The 16,231-nt window shown below is 43.9% G+C and overlaps 1 protein-coding gene across 3 annotated transcripts in view; it reads left to right on the plus strand.

The window, feature by feature from the left end:
* The first annotated feature begins 7,266 nt into the window (after positions 1 to 7,266).
* The window catches only part of USP25 (ubiquitin specific peptidase 25), a 92,006-nt gene continuing 83,041 nt past the window's right edge, over positions 7,267 to 16,231 (plus strand). For 2 of the 3 annotated variants that reach the window (XM_031612635.2, XM_090121313.1), the window contains exon 1: positions 7,795 to 8,247. In XM_031612635.2, coding sequence (XP_031468495.1) covers positions 8,149 to 8,247 — 99 coding nt within the window. In that variant the 5' untranslated portion in view covers positions 7,795 to 8,148. Of the gene's footprint in view, positions 7,542 to 7,794; positions 8,248 to 16,231 lie in introns of those variants that run through there. The other variant, XM_090121311.1, reaches the window with a different exon arrangement.

Here is a 16,231-nt window from a genome sequence, read left to right on the forward strand (position 1 = left end):
AAGCAGTTCACTACAGTATATTGCACAGGAAAGTGTCCAGGCAGGTTTTAAATATCTCCAGAAAAGGAGACTCCACAACCTCTCTGGACAGGTTGTTCCAATGCTCTGTCACCTTCACAGTAATGAAGTTTTTCCTTATGTTCAGATGGAACTTTCGGTGTTCCAGTTTGTGTCCTTGTTCTGTCCCTTGTTCTGCCACTGGGCACCACCATTGACAGAGCCTGGCCCAATCCACTAAACACATGCCCACCTGCACTTTAGATATTTATAAATGTTGATAAGACACAAATACAACAGAGGTGTGAAAATGATCTGTAACTGTCAGCACTGTTCTGTAAAAGTTAACTGAACGAAGCTTGTTAGTTAAATCCATGAGAAGAAAAGGAAACGGATGTTTTGTCATTTTCTCAGATGGCCACTGCCTTACAAAGGTGCTGTTGGGGTGGTCGGTAAATGCATTTAGATACCTTATGCCATTGAAATAATATAAAGAATATATTATTTCTTGCCAAAACAAAACAAAAACAATTTGAAAAAATGTAATGACTGCATCTAGACTGGGTAGTGAGTAGTTCTGAGAAGATCTGTGTGATGCAGACTGAGAACCATTAATTTTTAAAAAGTTTTTAAGCTGAGGGCATGGGAATCTTATGCTACAAAAATCCTATAAGATCCTAGAATGTTATATATTCTAAAGGCCTATTTTATCTCTTTTAGTTTAATTCCATGGAAAAATAACTGAGGTCATTTATGAGAACTGTCCCAATTGTTGTCAGTGTTTCTGGTGGCTGAACGTTTTGCACAAACCACAACAAACCTTTTGCTCCATCACCATATTCTCTATGAAGCTATCTGTTGACAGTTGGGTTGTCTGAAAATACAGAAAAAAAAAAAAAAAAAAAAAGCAAAATATTCAAGCATCCCCCCTAAATTTTAACAATAAGGCCTCCTAAGTGCTGGTGAAGGTCAGTTTCTGAGATGTTGAGCTTCCAAACTGGCCAGGGCAGAATGCAGCTTTCCTAAATGGGAAGACATTTTCCCCAGTTCACCTTTCCTGAGGATGCTGATAGGTGTACTTTAGGCATGCCAGCAGGAATTAATCAACACGACACACAGCAGCCTTGGGTGCTTATTTGAAAGATACAGACCACAAAGGAACTGGTAGTGATATTTAGTTTTTTTTTTTTTAATTTTATTTTTTATTTTTTTATTTCATAGTGTTTCAAGTCTTCTCCAAAGAGGTGGAAAGATGTGGGTGCTGTGGCCTCCTACATCACCAATGGTTTGGAGCCCTGCTTGCAGAAGAGTGACCAGATATGGGGGCTGTAGACCGTGCTGCAATAAGGAAGTTGTGTGGTTGGAGGTGGTTATGAATCATTAAGTATGAGTTGTGAAACATGAATTTGGACATAGAACAGCTTCCCACCTGTCCAAAAGTAGATTCACAGTATGTCGTAGGGTAGGATATTAGGCTTGTGCCTCTTTCAGCATTTTAGCAAGTCAGTGTTTGTGCTATGCTGTAGACCCCAACTTGCAGTATCTAAATTTCTTCAGTATCTAGGGCAGGGAGCTTAGGCAACTACCTGAAGAGTTTTGGTTAGTCTAAGAACAGAATACTTGAAGATAGGTTTTCATCTATGCATGTCAATAAGATACTGCACTTCTATATTCTGGATCCTTTCATCTCTCTACCCTTAAATACTAGTTTATGGGTGATAAGACAAACTGGCATCAAAAAAATGACAGGAGCAAAAAATGTGAATTTTGTACTGGTTTCACCAGCCTTGCCTTCTGGTTTTAGCTGTCAGTTAAAGGATCCTGATGGAGAGCAACCTTGTTTGTCCACATAGGCCATAAAATATAAGGTTATTGGCTAATGAAGCAATTATCTTTCATTATTTAATAAGGAACACTGTGTGTATTTATATGACTGTGTGCATGGGAAACTTGTCCAGGAGGTACAAGAGGCTGTCATTATGTTCAATGAGTATTTGCTTGAATAGAAAGCAAGGAAGTAACTGAGAAGGTAAGAATGTGACATTTTATTTGGTTGAAAGTTTTGTAAAAAAAACAAACCAAAACAAAAAAATCCCCCAAAACCCTAAAAAAAAAAAAAAAAAAAAAGTACGAATAATAATAAATAATAACTTTCTGCATAACTGGTTTAATTATTTTATAATCTAATCTAATATGTTTAGACCTTGAATATTTGAATGTTACATTCACATGATGCTAAAAATTATCAATGTTTGAGCAGATATGCTTTCAAACTCAACACTGGAAAGAATCATTAGCTGAAGTTTCAGAAAGGTTTTTTTTTTTAAATTATCATTGGTTTAGTACTATTTATATTATTTATTATTATTTATTGTTACTGAATTTAGAATTCAATTGAGATAATAATCTGCTGTGAAATGTCTTCCATTAAATAAGTTACCTTTTCAATGAAAGAAGCCTTTTAGGGAGAGGTTCTGAAACTTCCTATTGCTTGATAAATAATGAGTAGTGCCTAGTGGAAAGACTAGTTTTCATTGTTGAGCTCTAAATTACCTTTAGCCACATTGGAAAAAACCTTATTGCTTCTAAGGGAAGCTGTGTGAAATATATGATCAATGCACAGGACTGGTCAAGAAAGTAAATAAAATGTGAAGATGGCTAAGGTTAAATGGAAGGCACTCAAAGCAGGTTTTCAGGCTCTCTGAGAATCCAGAGGTGGATTCTGTGGAATTCAGCTACAGCTATTTTATTGTGTTGTTGTTGTTGTTGTTTGCTTATTTTGAATATAGTATCTGACTTTTAGGAGGTATATGAATAGACAGCTGCTGTCTAGAAGCAACTGGAAGATGATGGACCTTCACATTTAAAATATGTTCATCATGGAATATGAGGCTCTGTTTTGTACGGTACTGTTTTGTACAGCAACAAAGTTTACATTCATATCATTTTAGTTTTAATTTTTGTTTTCAAAGGGCTTTTGTATGGTGATTGCCCTCTTCCCTGAGTTACAGCTTCAGTTATCTTTTGGTTTGATTCCCACAAAGAGTAACCAACAGGAGATTTTGCAGGCACAGAAGCAACATTTGAACACTCACCAGTGATTGAGTAATTGTTAACATTTTGGTTTAAAAGGTGTTGTGTTTAAAAAGCTTCTGTAGCGGTGTTGCTTTTGTTTCATGTGTCAGAACTATTTACTGCAAGGATAAAAGATATAAGTGAAAGAGTTCCAAAATGGGCTTTATAAATGCAGATCTATAGAAGCTTTTCTCTAGAGTTAATGGTGTGTGTTCATAGCATTTAATGTTTCATAGCAGTGCTTTCTCGTGGCTGATATTACAGGTCACGCATTCGGGAAAACAAAACCAAGAAGTTCTGTCTTGTACTTCCTGAGGAAGTAACTAGTGTAGCTACAGTATAATTAAAGTCCTAAATAAATGATGCACTTAAAGACAAAAACAAACCGATCGGAAACAAACAAACAAACAAACAAAAACCAATGGGAAATAATGAGCTATTTCTTGTTGTACATGATTTTTTTATACAACAAAATGTGCAAAAGCATTTGTGGTTGGCTGGGGTCTTCTTCTCTTTTCATAAAAATGGGAAGACCATGAGAATCATGAGTAGGAGCACACTGTGTGTGTGCAGTGGGCAGTCTGCAGGCAGGCACAGTCACCGCCTGGTTTAAGAAGTGGGTGAAACAAAGTTCAGCGTGTGCTATCGCTGAGCCTGTGTCACCCGCTCTTTCGGACTGGCACAGCTGTTCAGCTGCCAGCCAGTGAACCATTTTGGGGAAGTGATCTAGCAGAAAAACAACCGGTGTGGGGTGGTGGAGCTGCAACTGTCCTTCAGGTGGATCTGCTCTCTAGGGAGTTGGTGGCCAGGGTGAGCAAACAGGACAGCCTTCCTGAAGGTACCGAGCAGCTGGAGGTGAGGGCTGCACTCAGACGCTATGTAACATGGTTGTCAAATGCTACCCTACCCTGCGTCATTGTTAAAAGGTGAGGAGAAACTAAGTGGAGATAGGACAGTAATATTTAGCTACAGGCTGTGCTATTTAAGATATTAAAGGTACAGTAAGGTACATTGCCCAGCTTGTAGCCAACTCTATAAGGAACGAGGAAGGGATAAAAAAAAAAGGAAATAAATTTCAGCTCTTGAGACTCATAAGCAAACATAATCGCACAGCCTTCATTTTGCTGTGGACCAAAAGCTCTCTTTTCTATGCACTGTCATCAATACAACTAGCAGTAAAACACCTCCAGCTCTGGATATGTGACAGCTAAATGATTGCTGCAGACTAGCAGGAGGAGAGTGGAATGTTAAGGCTGTGGGTTCCTTGTTAAGGTGGCATGTCTCAGAAACAGTACCTCTCAGGTACTGTTGTGCAGGAGGATAGATGAAAATACATAATTTAAAAAAGCAACCACCTGTATGGTGGTTTTCATGCAGTACCTGCAGGAGTGACAGCTTGTGGACCTAGAGTTATTGTGCTGAATTCTCTGTTGCATACACAAAATGAATGTCAGTTTCAGTCAACGGGATCTGGAAGCGGAAAAGGAATGAAGAAGAATGGAGGATCCCTAGAAATCAAGCAGCCTTCTTGTTCGGTTTCTTCTGAAAAAACAGTTCCTTACATATACTAAGGAACACTATCATTGAGTCAAGAGCTCTTTCTAAATGTGGCCCTGACAAAATTACCAGTTTTCCAACAAAATTCAAATGCTAATGCTAAATGTACCTCACATAGAACTTATGCCACAAATGGAACACAAAATTCAATTCCACCAGTATTCCTGGGCTATGGCCCAGTTGTGTTTCAGTTGTAGATCTCTGTTCAGGGGTGTGTTCATCAGGTCCCTTCCCTTCCCTTCCCTTCCCTTCCCTTCCCTTCCCTTCCCTTCCCTTCCCTTCCCTTCCCTTCCCTTCCCTTCCCTTCCCTTCCCTTCCCTTCCCTTCCCTTCCCTTCCCTTCCCTTCCCTTCCCTTCCCTTCCCTTCCCTTCCCTATCACTCAAAAGTGATCAATTTTTTTTTGCTTTGTGATACTGGTTTTTGTTTGTTTGTTTGTTTTTGCATTTTGTTTTTTTCTTTTTGGGGAGGGTGGAAGAGGGGTGAGGGGAAGAGGGGAGAAAAGGGAAGGAGTTTAATGGAAGATGATACTTTGTCATCCTATCCTGATTTGAGGTAAATTGAGTAAAAAATAAAAATTCTTTTCAACACCTTTTTGGATCCATTATGTCTACCAAGGAAACAGACTTGAACAAATCACTGTAAAACAAATTCTATTATTGTTTTTAGTGCTCCACTGAAGCAAACACTTTCAAAAAGTATAAACAATTAATACCTTTAATGGAAGTTATCTGATTATGAATAGCGCAGCATATATAAAAACAAACAATAACAACAACAACAAACAAGCAGCGTAGAAGAATCTGTAAAATAATAGAAGAAAATCTATATTTTGGAAGGGGACAGGAACTGATCCAGCACTTCGGCCCAATGGTGCAACAGGAAACTTTTCTTAAAACAAACCAAAGTCCTGCTGTTAGCAATCTTACACAAAGACACTGGTATAAGAAGAGATAATTTCTGCTTATTCCCAGAAAAGTAATTTGTAAGCCGTTTTTGATCTCATTATATCATCTTCATTGTTTCTCGCCTTTTGCGCAATAAACTCTTAGGGAGCATTAATTTTAAAAATTGCTTTGTATTTTGCAGTATAAAAAGCAGAAACATTAAAACTGATACAATCTATGAGCACCAAGCCTTAGAAAAGGAACTATTGATCAAATTGCAACACCTCCTGCTCAGAAACTGCAGTGAATTAAGGCAATATTTAGAGGTTGTCATGAGCTGTGCAAAAACTGGTGCTTTTCTTAATGACCAAGAGCTTGCAGAGACATCAGTGCCTGATAACCTCATCTTACGTGGGGGAAGGAATTGAATTACTGGGTCGTAAATGCTCTGTGTGACCGACAAGCAGCACACAACTCATTTCAATGCATTGGGCTCGCAGCTGCAGAGGTTTTGGAACATAGGTGAGCTGCTCTCCCAAGATTTTCTTACAGATCAGACTTCGCTGGCAGGGGGAAGCAGCTGTGTCTGTAGCCAGCTGGGCCTGCAGCCTGCAGAGTGGGGAGGGCAGTAGGTACCCCCTGCACTTCCTATGACTTACTTTCTCCTGGGTGCAAGGATGCTCACTTCTTTACACAAAGCGTTGTTAAGCACTGGGATAGGCTCCCCAGGGAGGTAGTTTGAGTCACCATCTCTGGCTGCCCAGAGAGGTTGTGGATGCCCCATCCCTAGAGGTGTTCAAGGCCAGATTGGATGGGGCCCTGGGCAGCCTGGTCTAGTATCAAATGTGGAAGTTGGTGGCCCTGCATGTGGCAGGAGGGTTGGAGATTCATGATCCTTGAGGTCCCTTCCAATCCTGGCCATTCTGTGATTCTGTGTTTAAAAACCATTTCAGTGTGGTGCTCAGGGACATGATATAGCGGATGGCTGTTAAGAGTTAGGGTAGTATGGTTAGGTTGTGGTTGGACTTGATGATCTTTAAGGTCTTTTCCAACCTGAGTGATTTTATGATTCTTGTCATTTTCTTGACTCCACAGACTGGTCTTATATAAGTAAATCTTTTTTTTTTTTTTTTTTTTTCCCCTCTAATGCCGTTTATCTCAGGTGCTATAATTTGCAGATCTGAACGCACACACATCGTCATAAGCATCTCCCATTTGTTCCCAATTACCCCTCGTGCTGACTACGGCCACCTCGCAGCCCTGCCGGTCAAACGTTATGAGGGAGGCGAGGTGCACCCTCGGGCCCCGTGTCAGGACACCTCCCGCCCAGAAGCCGCCGGGAGCAGGTGGGTGCCTCTGCCGCCAGGCCCCGCACGGAGCCCGTTCTCGCGCGGGCATTCGCCGGGCTGCGGCAGCTCCCGCCTCCCTCAGCGCCGAACCGGGGAAAGCGCAGCCCCCGCGCGGAGACGCCGCCGTGCCCGGCCGGGCAACGGGGCCGCTCCCCCGCCTCGGGCCGGGCCGTCCCGTCCCGTCCCGCGGGGCCGTGCGCGGACTCCGCCGCCAAGATGGAGGCGAGCGCTGCCAGCGGTGCCGCCCGCTAGGCAGCCGCGGGGCGGCCGGCCCGTGCAGGGGCAGCGGGGCTCCGGCGAGGCAGGTGCGCGGGGCGGCGCTGCCGCCGGGAGCCGCGGCGGAAGAGCCGAAGGCGGGGCCGCGCTCCGGGCACGCTGGGCGGCGGTGGCGGCGGCCGCACTGGGAGTGACGGCGGGGCCTGAGCGGATCGGCGCTGCCCCATGGCGGCCGCCCGCCTCGGCGGCCCGCCCGCCTGGCGGTGACTCGGGCTCCCCCTCCCGCCCCTCCTCCTCCTCGTCCGCCGCCGCCGCCTCCTCCTCCCTCCCGCTCCGCTCGCCCAGCCCGGGCCCGGCCCAGCCGCCACCGTCGCCCGCCCGCCGAGCCCGGGGCGCAGCCGGGAGCCGCGCGGGGCCATGACGGTGGAGCAGAACGTGCTGCAGCCCGGCGGCGCGGCCAAGGTGAGAGCGTTGCTCGGCCCCGCAGCGCCGGGCCCGGCACGGAGCGCGCCGCGAGCCCCTGCCCCCCGGCCGAGCCCGGGCCTAAGCGGGGCCGCTCCGCTCCCTGCGGGGCCGCGGCCGTCCGCGCCGCCGCCGCCTTCCCCGCTCGGGGAAGCGCGGTCCTCATGGCAGCCGGGCTTCCGTCCGGCCCGCGGACGCCCCGGGGTACGGCCCCACGCGCCGCGGGGTCTGGCCGCAGCGCCGGCTGCGGGGAGAGCCCTGAGCCGGCCGGCCGCTGCCCGGGGCTGGGTGTGCGGCCCTGTTGCGCTCGTGGCCGCGGGCGGAGGGGGAAAGGCGCGGTGCCGAGGTTGCGGGAGGGCCTGCCCGCCGCTCCGTGAGGGCGGAGGATGCTCGTGTGCGCGGCATGCCGAGGCCGGGCAGTGTGTGCGAAAGGTGACAGCTATTTTGGGGCCGTGACACATCCATGGCCGTGACGCTCTCTTGCTGAAGTAGAAAAGTGCTGTGTTTAGGGGCTGTGTTAATGCACGTTATGAAATGGGGCTGAGCGAATGGCAGCGTTACATATCTTTTAACGTGGACCGGGAGTTGCTGAAAAATCTCTTCAGAAATGGACACCCTGTGTAGCTCTTCGCTTGTAGCAAATGGGACTGGTGAGGGGAAGAGGATCCTGGAATCTAACCACGGGGCTCTCTATTCCCCCCTGAAGGTAACTGTTGCTTGCCCATGTGCCTGCCCTGCTTACAGGACAGACCTGCCTCCTCTCCCTTGCTGTATTTTTTTTTTTTTTTTCTATGGCATGTGATGCTTTTGTGGGATCATGGAGGTAGATTTGCATTGGTGTCAGTCAGGATGGAAGTTTAATGGCAGTGGTCACACTTCACAAGCAGTGATGAAGGTGTTATTGGTCCAGGTGGTGCAGCTTACATTCATGAAGCTCTCTTGGAGGGTGAGGCAGGTATCTCTGGGCTGCTGTCAGCTAGGAGCATATATTTTGGCAGCCTCTATAGGAAGGAGAGGGCTGAATGGACATTTTTGTCCCTTCCTTCCTTTGTTGATACGGATTTCAGTTGAGGAGAGCTAGCAGACTGCATGCCAGGCTTCTGCTGGTTGGGCTTGTGCTGTACTTTCTGTGTTTAAACACTTCTTCATTGCTGCTGTTTATCTGACAGTTTTCCTGAGAAAGTGGTCTTCCACAAAATGCACTGTTGATGCTTTACTTAAATATCCCTTAATTATTGTATTGGACGTTGTTATGTAATCCTTGCTGCGCCCTTCTAGGGCTTGATGGTCTGTCAGCAGTGCTACAGAGAAAATGTTATGGATAAACTATTGATTCCAGGTCAGGAGTTCAGGAGGATTACAGTTGCAAGGATTCTTGTGAGGGTGACAGAGCACTGGAACAGGCTACCCAGAGGGGTGGGAGTTTCCCTCTCTGGAGATATTCAGAACCGGCCTGGATGCTTCCCTGTGCAACCTACTGTAGGGAAATGCTTTACTAGTGGCTTGGTCAAAGGTGATCTCCAGAGGTGCCTTCCAACCCACCTTTACAGTTGTGTGTAGTAAGCTTAAAAAGCGACTGGAGGTTGAATCATATAGGTTATTGGGGGCCGTATGCTGGAGCAGAGAATTAAAGTCAGCAAGAATTCTAAAGCTGCCATTTCTCTGTGAATGCAAATTACTACAGTATCTATGGGAACTGTATAAAATTTCAAACTTTTTTCATAGTAAAGGTTTGTAGTTTTTATTTCTGTTGAACCATCTGATTATTGTGCTGAGATTCCTTTTTACCTACTTTATCCTTAGTTGCATTCTGGGGGAGGGGGAAACAAACTTGAGAATAGTCTGCAAAAATCGTGTTGTTATTTAGTGAGGCAAACAAATAGCTAACTGAGTGACAAGCTTTAACATTGTACAGTTTATTCTCATTTAAAAAGAAAATTTATGGAAGTACAGTGGCCTGAGGCATGGTTGGAGGGATTACCACTAGCTCATCATCTTCCCTGGGAAGAAGGAAATCCCATGCTCCATAAATAAAGACAGTTTGTTCTGCAGACCTCAAAGTTTGTCGTGATTGTTTTCTGTTAGTGTGAGGAGACCACATCTAAACAGAGTTATATTGCATTTCCAAGAAATGTCTGAGTCACCAGCATACCTTATTCACAACTCTGGTTCCCAACATTGTTCATCAGATGTTTTCTTACTGTCATACAGGAAGTATGTGTCAAGCTTTAGCAGGACTGGGAGATGCACATTTTTATTAATAAATACCCTAAGTACAAACAGCCCACTTCCCACTGAAGCTGTCTTTAGCTTATTGTACAGTCGAAGAATTTGGATTAGTTCAAAGGAAATTCTTTCATGTTGAGTGATCATCTTGACACCTCATTGAAAGTAGCAGTATAGCTTCTGGAGCAAATAGTCAGTCTTTTGACTCTTTTCACTCTCAGCTCCTCTGTGATCCTGTGGTGTGGTGGGTGTTTGTAAGCTGTCCTCACCACATGAAGCCCAGAGAATTTGAACATGGCTGCAGAGTGTCTCTTGTGCTGTGGAGGCCCTTCTCTGGTCTGTGCTCTTAGAGCAGTGGGTACAAGAGCAGGGGTGGGGCTAAAGGTAATTTTCTAGTGATTGGGGAAAAAAAAAAGATGTGGAGAAGTCAGACGTGCTTCAGCAGTGTGTCAGCCTAACCATAATTACTGTGACGGTCATCTTGTGACAACAGATTGGAGAAACTGGATTTCAGAGGGCGATAGTTGGCGTCTGAGCTATGTGTGTCAAGTTCTACTGCTTTTGGAGAAGGGCTGAGTGTTGGTGTGTGCATGGATTTAAAGAGAAAGCAGGGGAGTGGAAACAAATATACTCTATTTCAGACCTGTGATTCAGCACTATATTGGTAGTCTAATCACAGGAGTAGTAGAATAAAGTTAGAGGTATCAGCTTTTAATTTTTTTAATTTTTTTATTTTTTTATTTTTTTTTTAGAGAAGTACATACCTTGGAGGATATTTAGCACTAGAAACAATACATGACATTAAGCAAAGTCTAATACTGTTCATTTCTCTTTTACTATTTTTCAGGTTACTGAGAAAACTATTAGCTAGTTTATGTATTTCTGCTCTGCTTGACCTATGTATTTGATGTCCTTATTGGAAGAGTGTAGTGCTATGGCAGGGACAGCTTTTCTTTGCTGAAAGCAATAGTTGCTAACTTCTTAATGCCAGGCAGTTGTCCGTACAGAAGATGATGCAGTTGTGTGTCTCCAACAACAGTGACAGTGATGTTTATTCAGTTCTGAATGGCAGGAGGGGATCTTGGAGAATGTCCCCTCAGCATTTGGTACACACAGAAAGTATTTGAGAGTTGTGCTGTTTTTCACCTTGTTAGATGGTGACCTTCCCAGCAGCCATACAGCCTTCGTAATCTCAGTGTTATGATCAGCTGAGCTCAGGGCTGCCTGATCTGCCATTTACCCCATGGACCCACGTCTCCTCATGTGACCAGAGCCTCTCTTGCAAGTGTTCTCCTTCACCTGATAAGAGTTCCCTGGGCCACGTAATGGGGCCTTATGACATATCGCCTCATGTGCAGGAAACCTCTTTGTGGGCTATATGGCAGGCCAGCTGATTGTAGTGGGCTTCATTGTGGGGAGTTAGACCTGCTTTGGCTGACACAGAAAGTTTTATGACCTCTTTTGGCCAGAGAAAGGAGAATAACCAGACTGGTATACTACCTGTGTTGTCACCAGCTACTCATTAGTTTACAGTAATTATTTGTAGTGTGCAGTTGAGTCACCAAGTTAGATATACACATCTTGTAATTTGAAAAATGTTCATTAGAAACCTTCATACCATATGCAGATATACCTTCTGTCCAGACTCAGGTTTGTGTTTCTGAAAGCTAGAGCTAGGCACAAAGACCAGTAATGACACATAGTGGTTTTTGAAAGTCTCCTCAGGTTGGCATGTTGAATGCTTCTTATGTTATGAATGTTCTGGTGGGTTTTGCTGACATATTGTGAGCTGTTAGAATTATCACTGATTTGGTAGCTATGTAGTTTTTTGATTCCCATTCTTTTCGTTGTTGCTGTTGTATTAGCATAACATGCTATGAATCTGAACCTTTTTGAAACCTTTAGTGGTAGCTTAAAACCTACTGTGTTCTAGAAAATCTTTCACAAATATTCAATAGTAATTTTGGTGGTGGTAGCAGGAGTTTACAGCTATAATACTGTCATTGTCATCTGGCTGAAACAGCATCTTTAAGAAGGGTAGGTCCCTACTTTGTAAGGAAAAAACTACCTCAGAATATTAAAAGTTAAGGTTTATCCTTTTTTTTTTTTTTTTTTTTTTTAATTCTGTTAACCCTTTGCAGTAGTTTAAAATATCTTTACTACTTCCCAAACAATCTTTAGGATCAGTCCATATCCTCAGCTACTAGGAACTGTAAAAGATGACACAACCCATCAGCTTCTATGAAAAGGTCAAAAAGCAAATTACTCATATCTTAAAATAGCAAAATATTTCACATTTCTGAAAGTGCTTTGTAGAGGTAAGTGGGAGGATAATAGAACTGTTGCTTTTTTTGTTCTCTTACGTCTTGAAAAGGTTTGTGAAGGGAGGAAGTACAGTCTCTAATCTTGTGAAATTGTCAGTGTTTGTGGGCCTCTCTAACTGAGGATGTAATGTAATGAGCAGGTCAGACTTGCGTTCTGATCACAAGCAGGGGAGGGAATATCATTTTTTAAAACTTCAGTTCTTGTCTAAATCTTCTTTTATTTCTGTCTGAAGATTGTACCTAAGCTTTGCCAGTCCATCTATTTGGTTAATCCATTTGGGATCCATATCGGGTGAGATTCCCCCCAGTTACGGAATTGGGGATCTCACCCCATAACTTCAGTTATTTAGAGGATCACAGAATGGTATGGGTTGAAAAGGACCTCAAGGGTCATCTAGTTCCAACCCCCCTGCTATGTGCAAGGTCGCCAACCAGCAGACCAGGCTGCCCAGAGCCATATCCAGCCTGGCCTTGAATGCCTCCAGGGACGGGGCATCCAAAACCTACTTGGGCAACCTGTTCCAGCTGTTCCAGTGCGTCACCACCCTCTGTGTAAAAAACTTCCTAATGTCTAACGTAAATCTCTCCTGTTTCAGTTTAAAACCATTCCCTCTTGTCCTATCACTATTAACCCATGTAAGAAGTCATTCCCCCTCCTGTTTATATGCTACCTCTGGGTTGGGATTAGTTCAGCCTCATGGTCCTGGGGTATGGTGTGAGTGTGGAACCTCCCTGACACCCTGACCCGGCTTAGGGCTGCCCTCGTAGGACAGATCCAAATCTTGGTTGAGCTCACAGGGGAGCCCGGGATGAGCATGGCTCATGGTGGAGCTCTGAAGGTCAGCCCAGTGGTGTCAGTGATGGGATTTTCCAGGTGCCTGCTGGGTGCTTGTGGGTTCCTCTGTTTTGCTGTTCTTTGCTTTCTGTGGTGAGGAACTGATCTGCAGCTCCCAGAGCCTGGCAACAGCCAAGAATTGCACATGACATTCCTGGTGTTCCTTTGCAGAAAAAAGTAAACCAGAACCTTCAGGGCAATATCTTCCCTTGCATGTTTTCACATAGGAAGATATTCCTTTTAAAGGTAACTTTTTTTTGAAATACAGTTTTTCTTGTTGACATCTTGTGGTTCACTTACTATGGCTCAGAGATCTCAAAATTCAGAGTGGTGGGACAGTGTCTGTCTTGTTGGGATGTGGGCTGAAACAGAAAAGTCTGTCCTTCTCCCATACTGAGTTGGAAAGACCTTTGTGAGAGCAGCTTTGCTTTTCTGGAAACGAAAGTGTCTTGAGTGCTTTCACTTTCTTGTTCTCCTGTTTGGTGCAATTGTGCAGTATGGCAAAGGTTGCATCAAGTCAGAACGATGTCTGTGTTTTTTCATTCCTTTCCTTTCAGGTTTGTTTTTTTTTTTTGGTGGACCTGCTAAACTTCCCTACCAGAACCCAGTGTCTGAACTGCCGATGTAACATTCTGGAGTCAGCAGTCAGACACTCGCAGTTTGTGGGCGTTCAGCTTCTCCCCAGGGGCTGCTCTCTGTCCCTAGGGTGAGCAAAGCAGTGGCCACCATGGAGCACCACGAGAGGCTGCTGTGACAACAGACGGCTTTATGAATTTGGTATAGACTTCAGTTTTTAATTCCTGCTAGGAAATAAAGGCGTCTTCCATTAGGTGGTGATTGCACTTTGTCAGCTCCCCACCCAGAAGTGGAAACTATTTGATTGGAGTGCATGTTAATTTCGCTGAGCATGATTAAATTAATGCAACTTGCTCACAACTTCTGCTTGAGAACTGTGTGCACAGTAAGTAGGTAGGGCGGTAGCTGAGGCTGTCCTTATGACACTCGTAAACTTCTGGTTGATAAAGCAATGGTAACTGATAGTGGAAAGCTGCTAACCTGAATCACAGTACTAAGCTGTATGTAAACAAAGAGTGAAGTTGGAGCTTGTCTGATATACTCTATCTTTTCTATTATACAAAAAAAAAAAAAAAAAAAAGGGGGGATTATTTAAAAATACAAGAAGACACAGTGAGAAATAACTTGAAGCTGAGACTGAAGTACAACAGCCTATTGCTGAGTGGAATAGTGGAAACATGCCTTGCAAAGGGGGGCAAACTCAGGCTTTGTGTCAAGCAAAAGGAAATATTTTTACCAGTGACCACTTGACAAATGGCATTTCTTAATTTTTAAAATTTTTAAAATTTTTTAATTTTTTTTTTTTTTTGTGAACACTTAAACTCTTAACTTGGCAACAAGGTTTTCTGAAGAGTATGAATCTTACGAGGAGAGTGGCTGAGGGAACTGGGATTGTTCAGTCTGAAGAAGAGGAGGCTCAGGAGAGACCTTATTGCTCTTTACAGCTACCTGAAAGGAGGCTGTGGCAAAGCAGAAGTTGGCCTTTTATCTCGCGTAACTAGTGATAGGATGAGCGGGGATGGCCTCACGTTGTGCCAGGGGAGCTTCACATTGGATGTTAGGAAAAATTTATTCTCTGAAAGAGTGGTCATGTGCTGGGATGGGCTGCCCAGGGAGGGGTGGAGTCACCGACCCTGGATGTGTTCGAGGAACATTTAGATGTTGTGCTGAGGGACATGGTTTAGTGTGGAAATGGTGGTGGTAGGTAGATGGTTGAACTGGATGATCTTGAAGGTCTTTTCTAACCTTGGTGATTCTATGATAGCAGTTTTTTAATGTCTTCAAATGTAACAAATGTTGTCAGAAGCTGCATTTGGCTAATACATCTTAAGGTTAAGATTGTAGAAAGCAGCCTTTGTTTGGACCGTGGTTGAGTGCAACCACTGCCTAAAATGTTGCAGTTTTACAGCATTAAGATTTCCATGTTCTCATGGTACTGTGGGCTTTAGTTCCTTTAGGACATCGAAACTTGCAATAGATGAACAAAGGTCTCTACAGGCCATCAGCAGAGAAGTTTTATGCAGCTTTTAAAATATAATGCTGTCTGTCTTGCCTTTCTGCTCTTGCTATCCCAATTTTTAGAAATGAATAAATGCACTCTGTGTGCATTGAGAGTAACTGAGGTGCTCACACTGCTTTCTGGTGAGAGCTGTGGGGCTGTATCTTCTCATAAATGACAGTGTGGTTATTGTCTTGATGAATGTGGTGATGCCTGTGGTTTTAGACTTCAAAGTTCAGCACGTTTTAAGTCAATAGTAAAATTTCTATGTAGTGCTATGAAGGTAGAATTTGATTCTAAGGAAGTGTAAAAGACAGATTGGCATAAAATGTCATTGCAGTAATTTCAGTTGTCTAGCAATCCTAGTGAGTTCCTGTCTCTGAAACGGTGGATTTGATTTCAGTGTATTTAGGAACATTGTTAATTTCAAACATTGTAACATTTTAATCAAGGTAGGCTTGGAATCTTGCAGTTTAAGAAGGTGTGGTTTGGTTTTTTTTTCCCAACTAGTTTTCATAGCTGTTACTCTTTTGAGACTACCAAAAGAATAGGTGCTGCTCTGAAAGTAATGCCTCGTATTTTATTATGTTGGCCCACAGTGTCAGAAGCAGATGTTAGTGGTATGACAGTAGAGGATGAACCTTCTCACCAATATTTTGCTGCTGTGTGACAGATGGCAGCAGAGGAGCAGCCTGGCAGAATGGTATCTGATATGGAAATATGTATGAAACAAAGGTGTGTCATCAAATTCCTCCATGCAGAAAAAATGGCACCCACTGGCATTCATCAACACTTGATGAATGTTGATGGAAACCAACTAGTGGATGTGAGCGCAGTGAGGTGGTTGGTGGTGTGTTTTAGCAGTGGTGGCAGTAACGTGAAAGTCAAGCCATGTTCTGGACAGCCGCATGCAGTGTTCACACACCACAAAATGATGAGTGTCTCAAGTCAGCTCATCTGCACAAATTGGCTAATGGTGGTGACTGTATTGAAAAATATTCTCATGTGGCTGAGATTTAGTTCTGTCAAATAGTGTTACTGTGCTCTTTGCATCTCATGTTGTAGTTCCCATGAAAATAAATAGGAAGCTGTACTTTCAGAGCAATATACACGCCTCATTGAAATTCAAGAGCCTGCTGAAAGCCATCAGCACGAGTGTTTTCTTGAAACCAGGTGTTGTCTCTTGCTGGGACCGTTGTGAGAGACTGCAACACTGAGTTTTTACAGTTGT

Source organism: Phasianus colchicus, chromosome 1 (assembly GCF_987193195.1).
Source record: "Phasianus colchicus chromosome 1, bPhaCol1.hap1.1, whole genome shotgun sequence".
Taxonomy (NCBI): domain Eukaryota; kingdom Metazoa; phylum Chordata; class Aves; order Galliformes; family Phasianidae; genus Phasianus; species Phasianus colchicus.